This window comes from Nicotiana sylvestris, chromosome 4, assembly GCF_000393655.2.
Source record: "Nicotiana sylvestris chromosome 4, ASM39365v2, whole genome shotgun sequence".
Lineage (NCBI taxonomy): Eukaryota > Viridiplantae > Streptophyta > Magnoliopsida > Solanales > Solanaceae > Nicotiana > Nicotiana sylvestris.
In genome coordinates this window covers 13046350-13055038 of record NC_091060.1, presented here as the reverse complement: position 1 = coordinate 13055038, position 8689 = coordinate 13046350, and the positions used below count along the sequence as shown (strand labels likewise).

General features: G+C 37.6%; 1 protein-coding gene across 1 annotated transcript; it reads left to right on the top strand.

The window, feature by feature from the left end:
* Positions 1–5562: 5562 nt before the first annotated feature.
* Positions 5563–6807, top strand: LOC104243301 (protein SOSEKI 5-like). Its single transcript, XM_009798478.2, has 3 exons — positions 5563–5794; positions 5917–5986; positions 6084–6807. Exons 1-3 carry the CDS (start codon positions 5563–5565, stop codon positions 6673–6675), a joined length of 894 nt encoding a protein of 297 aa, XP_009796780.1. The 3' UTR covers positions 6676–6807.
* Positions 6808–8689: the final 1882 nt, after the last annotated feature.

The following is an 8689-nucleotide window of genomic DNA, read 5'->3' as shown; positions in this document are numbered from 1 at the left end:
TTCACGGGAGTTGGGTTTGACTTTGAGAAAGGGAAGCTAGCTTGGAAAGTTTCAAATATTTCAGTCAAGTCTGGGCAGGTGTGTGAACTTTGGTCGGTGAGCTTTAATGTCGTCTTTTTCACTCACTTCCCTTATGTATTTCGGGAGTCATGTTTGTATTTGGCCCTACACATTAAGCCCTCTTAAATCAATTAATTTGAAGATTATTGTACAGTCCCTTTTTGATTACTAAGTTGATTATCCTTTTTGCTTGTTATCATTAATTTCAATATTGCACGATTGTTAGAAGTCAAGAAGCTTCGAGCATTTGTATCTATACCTGCTTTTTTGGTCACATTTTAACTTGTGTCCGCTTTCCAAAAAATATTGCAAGCGTACCCACTTTTTCGCGTAACTTCAGCATACGGGACTGAAGTAGTAAAGGCAATCACGCAAAACTTCAGCATTCTAGTAGACGGGACTGAAGTAGCAAGTGTGCTGAACCAAGTGTGCTGAAGTTTTTGTTTGTAATTGCTGAACTTAAGCATAGTAGCTGAAGTTTTGATCTCTATTTGCTGAAGTTTTTGTTTGTAATTGCTGAAATTTTTGTTTTTGTAACTGGCGAACTTCAGCTCTAGAGCTGAAGTTTTTGTTTTGTAACTGGCGAACTTCAGCTCTAGAGCTGAAGTTTTTGTTTTTGTAACTAGCGAACTTCAGCTCTAGAGCTGAAGTTTTTGTTTTATAACTGGTGAACTTCAGCTCTAGAGCTGAAGTTTTTCTTTTGTAACTGGCGAACTTCAGCTCTAGAGCTCTAGGGGCATTTCGCGTCTCCTTTTGTTTATCCTCAGCTCTGCTTATATTCCCTACTGTCTGTTTCTTAAGTTTTATGCTGGCATATTATTTTGGTCCAGTTGGGGTAACTAGTCCTCCCACTATTGGGAATTCCATATCAGTAATATTCCAGTAGTCCATGATCTTGGTTGTTCATCTAATGATGCATGAATTGCATCTGATGTCTATTGTTCAGGTATTTGATGCAAAGAAAGACTTTCAAGGAGTAGGAATTGATAAGTTGTAAAGAAAACAAGAGAAGGTAACATTTAAGAGTACACCAAGACAGAGAACTTGTCCCCTTCTTTGACGAAATTCATCTCCCCACCTAGTTTCATGAACCTTACTTCTGGAAAAAGAAAAGATAAAACTTTAAGGAGGAGAAGGAGGAGGAGAAAGGGGGCTGAAGTTGTTTAAAAAGTGGGTACAAGTTAAAACTTTTAAAAAAAATGGGTATAGGTTAAATGGGGGCGACCAAATAGGGCACCCCATTCAATTTTTACAGAAACTTCTATGTCAAATCCAAAATATTTCTTTTATACCATTTTGTATGTGGTACTTATTGATTTGACTAAACTAAATTCCTCAATAATGCATAAGGCCCATTAAAGTGACATTTGTATCTATACCCGCTTTTTGGGTCACGTTTTAACTTGTACCCACTTTGCAAAAAAATTTGCAAACGTACCCACTTTTTCGCGTAACTTCAGCATACGGGCCTGAAGTAGCAAAGACAATCACGCAAACTTCAGCATTCTAGTAGACGAGCCTGAAGTAGCAAAAATTGTTGAACCAAGTGTGCTGAAGTTTTTGTTTGTAATTGTTGAACTTAAGCATTCTAGTGCTGAAATTTTGTTTCCTATTTGTTGAAGTTTTGTTCTCTATTTGCTTAAGTTTTTCAAAAAAATTCAGCAGAAGATGCTGAAGTTATTTAGTTTATTTGTAAAAATTTCAGCACTAAATAAGCTGAAGTTTTTTTGTCCTAGATTCATTAGTTTTGTCATAAAGATTTTTCAAAAACTTCAGCAAAAGATGCTGAAGTTATTTAGTTCATTTGTAAAAACTTCAGCACAAAATAAGCTGAAGTTTTTTTGTCCTAGATAAGCTTTTTCAAAAACTTCAGCAAAAGATGCTGAAGTTATTTAGTTCATTTGTAAAAACTTCAGCACTAGATTGTCACTGCCGTGCGGGAAAATCAATGTCACGAGCAATTGCGGAAGCTGAGAGAGAATTGGATTTTGAATGATGATGATGATTTTATTGATGAATGAAAGCTGATTTCAAAAGATGCGGTGTCGAGGGGAGAGACACTAGTACAGAAAATTGATTGCTTGAAAAATATTTGATTGCTTGAAAAATATTTGATTGCTTGATTACCCCTAACAATGCTTAAAAAAAATATAACCAAAGTTACATGACTTGCCCTAATAAAGCTATAGAAGCACACTGAATGAAAATGATGTAAACTAGCCTATAATTACAATGAAAAGGACTTAGTTTATTACAATGTAGAAACAAGTCCGATGGCAGCAACTTTGTCTTGCGGGTCAGGGTCTGCGCGCGCGATGCTGTTGGCGCGTGCGACACTTGTTGTGTTTGCCTGAGGCTGGGCTATGGTGCTTGACATCAGGGTCTGTGCGCGAGGCGCTGCTGGAATGGGCCTGCAGTTGGGCGCTGGCGAGGCATTAGGATCTGCGCGCGCGACATTGTCATTGTGCGCGATGTTGTTGTCATTGGCCAGCCGCTGGGCACTGGCGAAAGGCATCACTGGGGTGACAGAGGCACATACGCGCTTGTCACTTGGTGCAGCCAAGACCACGGGGCCGACCATGGCGCTAGGCATTGTGAGGCTTGCTAGGCCGCCATGGGGCCCGGCCAAGGGGTCATGGGGCGTATCTGGAAAGCAGCCCATGACATTCTCCCCCACCTGAGTTGGCATCGTCCTTGGAGCCATGTCAGGATGATGTTGATGATTGTTCTGGTGGTTGATGGTTGGGAAGTCTACGCCCCTCTATTCTTTGAGTTTGATTTGGTAGCGATGCAATGATTTCATGCGGCTGGCATGAAAGACTGGATGAATCTTCCACCAGGATGAGGTTTTCACCTGGTATGTGAACTTCTCAATGCGTTTTTCAATGGGCAGGGGCCCGATGTATTTTTGTTGCCGGCGAGGGTCATGGGTCTTATCTGCAAACAAGTATCGCTTTGGTATGCATAGCATTACTTTGTCCCCTGCTTGATGATGGGCAAAGCAACGATTATGTTTGGTGAACCTTTTTGCCCGCTCTTGGGCTTTGACGAGATAGCTCTGCACTATCCCCATGTTACGCTCCCATTCGCTCGAGAAGTTGGCAGCTCGCGGAGATTTTGGCATGGTTGATGTATTCACCGTTTGCGGGAGAAGCGGTTGCTATCCGATAACAATTTCAAAAGGGCTTTTGTTTGTATGATGGCTCTTTTGAGAATTGAAACACAGTTGAGCAGCATCCAAGAGCTTCACCCAATGCTTCTGTGACCCGATTGCAAAGTTGCGGAGATATTCCTCCAGCATGTCATTGAACTGGTTTGGCTGGCCATCCGATAGTGGATGGATGTCTGAGTTGTGACTCAATGTTGACCCAAAGCACCTGAAGGGATGGGTCCAAAAGTTGCTAGTGAAACGTGAGTTGTGACCACTAACAATGTCTTTGGGTAGGCCCCAATGTTTGACAATGTGCGAGAAGAAGAGTCGAGTTGTATCTTCTGCGGAGATATTTTGTGGGGCTGCTATGAATGTTACATAGTTTGAAAACTGATCTATGATAACGAAGATGGATGCAAGATTACCGACTTGGGGTAATCCCGTGATGAGTCTGAGGGAAACACTTTCCCATGGTCTTTGTGGGACATGTAATGGCTGCAAGGGTCCCGTCTGTGATGAATGATCCAACTTGTCCTTGTGGCATGGCTGACAAGTCTTCACATGCTGAGGAGTGTCACCAGTCTTTTGAGGCCGATGACATGATAGCTGATTGTTGTTGTAGAGTTATTTAGTTCTTTTTTAAAAACTTCAGCACTATATAAGATAAAAATTTTGAAAAAGCTTTCTGACATACTGGATAAATAATCACCTTATTCTTTCATAGTGTATTACTACTATAAAATTTTCAGATTGCCAACAGTATCTAAATCATAAATTTTGGAAACAATAAACGTGAAAAGAACATAATTATCATGAAAAGAATCACTAAGTGTGACTTTAAACTTCTCGTACGTGGAAATATTCACAAATTATTATCTACTAACTTACGTAATTATTTATAATTTATTTTTAAATATTCTGATAAACATACTTATGGCAGTCATCTCATGAACTGAAGTTTCATAGCAGCACCGACAACAATAGAAGAAAGAAGAAAAAGAAGAAAATGAAGGAGGAGAAGGAGGAGGAGAAATGAGGCTGAAGTTGTTTAAAAAGTGGGTTCAAATTAAAACTTTTTTAAAAAAATGGGTATAGGTTAAATGGGGCGACCAAATAGGGCGCCCCGTGCAATTTTTACAAACACTTCATATTAAGGGTTTCTTCGTTGCCGAAACTCGAATCTAAAACGTATAATTAAAAGTGAAGGGTTCCATCAGTGGTAGTGCCACCTTATCCAAAGGCCCCTTTGTCGGAAAAGTTATACCGCATCGCTAGATAAATTTTTTTATATGAATATATTATTATAGGTTGATTCTCCCTGATTTTTTCGTGTGTTTACTTTTTTATATTTTGATACTTTTTACTGTTTGTTTGGATGGTTGTTACATATTCTATTGTATTGTATGTTATTATTACTACTGTAAATACAATGTTTGTTTTGATTGTTACTTAAATTTTATCGTATCGTATTGTTAAATCCATTGTTACGTAACGGCGAAAAGTGTCACTTTATGAAACGTCGGATTTGGTGTGGTAACGTCGTTTTCTTGCTTTTCTCTCATCTTGCCCTTACTTATTATTAAATATTCATATTTTATTATTTATCCTACTTTTTTATATAATAATTCTACTCCATATCCTATTTTTTTGTAATAATATAGCAAGTTTATTCTTCATATTGTTAGTGACGAAACGACGGCAAACGATACAATCTATCCAAATATTGTGTTCATCAAACAATACAATACAATACGATACATTATGAAACGACGTGTAACAACAATCCAAACAAATTGTTAGTGAAAATCCTGACTCAGGCTCTAGATTTCAGCCATTCCTTATTCCACCATTATCCCTTGGTGGTGCCAAATCCAAGATACTTACAACTCCCATACTAATGACCTAAGGTCGAATAAAGAAAACTTGAAATAATTGTTCTTTTTCTTTTTCTGGTAGGTGGTGAAGAGGGGAATGCAAATCTTTAAACAATCTGAAGAAGCAAAGAGCTTCTAACTAATACAGACATCACATGTCCCACAATATCACTTCTTGAGGTCTGAACTTTGAGACTGCAACTAAACTAACACACCAAATAGGCAAATACCATCAAATTCAACTCCCTTGATTTACGGCACTCTTTTTTTGAGACTTGATATCCCTCTCACGGACTTGAATTTCATTACCCGCCACCCCTCAATCTTATATTTATATTCAATTGCATATTCCCGCTAAACTACAAACTATAACTTTCTCCCGACCACAGCTTACAACTTTCACATACGAGCAATTTTTTTCAAAATCTCACTCAAAAGGTACTGAGTTGAAATTCCATTCTAACAAAAGAGTGATCGATGGCAGTCGCAACGAGTTCCAATTCCCGATCAAGCACTGAGCTTTTGATCCCTAAGAAATGGAATCATAGGGAGATCACTTCTCCTGAGAGAAACATGATTTGGATTGAACCAAAACCTAAGGCTTTCAAAACTGTCCCTGTTATTTATTATCTTTGCAGAAATGGCCAACTTGAGCATCCTCATTTCATTGAAGTTCCATTCTCTTCCTCCGATGGACTCTATCTCCCAGGTAATTAATTGCATAACACTATATTGACTGTGATTTATGGAATTTTCCGTGTGTTAAAATTAAAGAGTTGTCAAATATAACACTATATTAAGTGTTGATTTTTGATTTGCTCTTATTCTCAGATGTGCTAAATCGGTTGAATTTACTGAGAGGAAAAGGCATGGCTTACTTGTTCTCCTGGTCTTGCAAGCGGTACTTTAGTTTCTGCAACAAAAATAATAATTTATCTTTCAGATAAAATAAACGAAATTTTGCAATTCTATGTATAAAATTTGATGATTTTCTACAGGAGCTACAAAAATGGATACGTGTGGCACGATTTATCGGAGAACGAATTGATTCATCCAACTAACGGTCACGATTACGTTCTCAAAGGATCGGAGCTTCTAGAAACTTCAATGAGTTCCCGATTTTGTGAAATTTCACGTTCTGATCACTCGGATGAAAATCGCGATTCTTCTTCTTCGACTACGGCGATCATGAGGAGGAGGAATCAGTCGTGGAGTTCATTCGAGAATCCTCGACAAGAGTATAGTGTAGTGTACAAGTGTGAGTCCGGGCGAGAAATAGCCGGAAAATTCAATTCATCGGAGGCTGCGGCGGCGGACGCGGCGACACAAACGGAGGAGAAGCGGAGGGAACAGGAGAATAAGAGTGTGGAGCTGAGCAGAGAAGAATTGTCTCCGCCACTGTCGATGGATAGTTCTGATGGAATCGAGGGTGGGAGTGGATCGAAGGGCGTTGATCAAACGGCTGAGAATGAGTTTAGCAGTGGTGGTAGAATGAGGGCGTCTCGTGTTGTGATGCAGCTTATTACTTGTGGATCGTCCACCTCAGTTGACTGCTCGATGACAAAAGGCCAAAATAGGTCCAAATATTAATTAAAATAATGCTGCTGTCCAAGGGACCTGAACTTTATCTAACTTTTTCTTCTTTTTGTCAATCATTCAATATGTAATGCGAATTAATATATTTCTTGTTATAAATATATTATATTATGGATGTTCATTTAATACTTCGTTGTAAATGAGTTTTCCTAAGAAACTTATTCATATGGGACTTCGCCATAAATATGTTTATCTATTTAGTACTCTACTGAAAATAAGCCTCCTGAAGAAGCTTATCATTTCGGTACCCGGTTATGGATAAACATTACCCCCAGTAGAAGATTATTCATATCGGGTATAATAAGCTTATGCTTTCGATACTCCGTTATGGATAAACATTACCCCCAGTAGAAGATTATCCATACCATATATAATTAGCTTATTGTTTAGTACTTCGTTATGGATAAATATTACCCCCAATATAAGATTATCTATACCTGATACAATAAGCGTATCCTTTCAGTACTCCCTCCTGGATAAACATTACTCTCAGTAGAAGATTATCCATATCTGGTATAGTAGCAGCTTACACATCAGCTTATAGTAGCAGCATGCAGCAACTTACACAGCAGCCTGCAGTAGCAGCTTCCTTTCTTCTATAAATAGAAGAGATTTCAGTTCATTATGTACATGAATTTGAAAATCGAATAATAAATCTCCCTCTCTCTCTCTACTTGTCTTTGATTTCTTTACTTTAAAGTTTTTATTTTATAACACGTTATCAGCACGAGACTCTGCCATTTTGAGCACTTACTTCAAATTTAATTTCTGTTTCAGTGTTCATCTCCGATGTATGGCGTCGCTCTTACATCCGTGGTAGATCTTGTTTATTCCGAGCATCATAAGGCAGATTATATCCTTGAGGTGGTGAGCTTTTCTTCTTGGCGGTAGAGATGTGGATATCACTTACGTCTGGAGTGACCAAATTTGTGTGAAGTAATTTGAGCCTTTTGCTTATATTTGGTTAATATCTTTATCATCGCTTGCTTGGTTATATTCTACGTATACAATACCTATTTTGGTATTTATTTCATTCATCCTAATTATCATAATAAAGGATTATAAAGTGGATAACATTGTTAGATCCACTTAAACTCCAACAGAGTTTGTAAGAAATATATAACCACCAAAAGTGGTTATGTTTTGTATATCTCATTGTAACTAAATTTTGTTAACCACTAGAAGTGGTATATGCCTATAACCACTAGAAGTGATAATTTAGGCTTTCTATGGTCATAATTGAAGATAAATTAGAAAAAAAAATCTCTATATTACTTGCATGCCTCGATTTGCTCCCGAAGTAGCAAATCTTAAAAGAGGTTCTAAGCTATCACACGATTTGGTGTAATTAATGCACGTTCAGATAATTATGTTCTCGTTCCCTGAAGGATGGGAACTTTTGATAAATATTAATTCATTCCCTGAAGTGAATGTGATAATATTAATAAAGCTCGTAAATATGAATGCACTTTTGATGTAAATATATTACAATTCATCTCCAGAAGAGGTAATATGATTGAGAGAATATATATTCATTTTTTCAATTTGCTCCTAAAGAAGTAACACAATTGAAATTTTCTCCTGAAGCAGAAAAATATTATGAAACTGTGTCTTTCTGTGCTTAAATAAAATAATAAGCTATTCAAAGTTATTTTTGAAGCGCATTGTCATTCCCTGGAGTGAATGAAGAAATACTACAACTCACCTCCTGAAGAGGTAGAATAACAAAGGATAAAATCTTGTTTTTGTGGCATAAAGATCATTGTCGCATGTACTCGTTGTATATAAAATATCTTGGATAATTTTATTAAATATCACTCCAAGGCAAAAGTATTCTTGTAGAATGCTTTCTACTACAACCACATTAATATGTTATGGTTAGTTATCGAGTTTCCCTAAGAAAATAACAACTCGTGTATCTTTCCCTGAAGGATGTAATGACTATGTGGTTACCGCTTTGATATAAAATATTCAGGTGTTAATGGCATTTCTCCCTGAAGGAGATATT

What these genes read in the sequence shown, in the direction of transcription:
- LOC104243301 (XM_009798478.2), top strand. Translation starts at nt 5,563, where the DNA reads ATGGCAGTCGCAACGAGTTCCAATTCCCGATCAAGCACTGAGCTTTTG. An exon ending in CGATGGACTCTATCTCCCAG is followed by an intron (nt 5,795 to 5,916) that starts GTAATTAATTGC and finishes TCTTATTCTCAG; the next exon opens with ATGTGCTAAATCGGTTGAAT. An exon ending in TTCTCCTGGTCTTGCAAGCG is followed by an intron (nt 5,987 to 6,083) that starts GTACTTTAGTTT and finishes GATTTTCTACAG; the next exon opens with GAGCTACAAAAATGGATACG.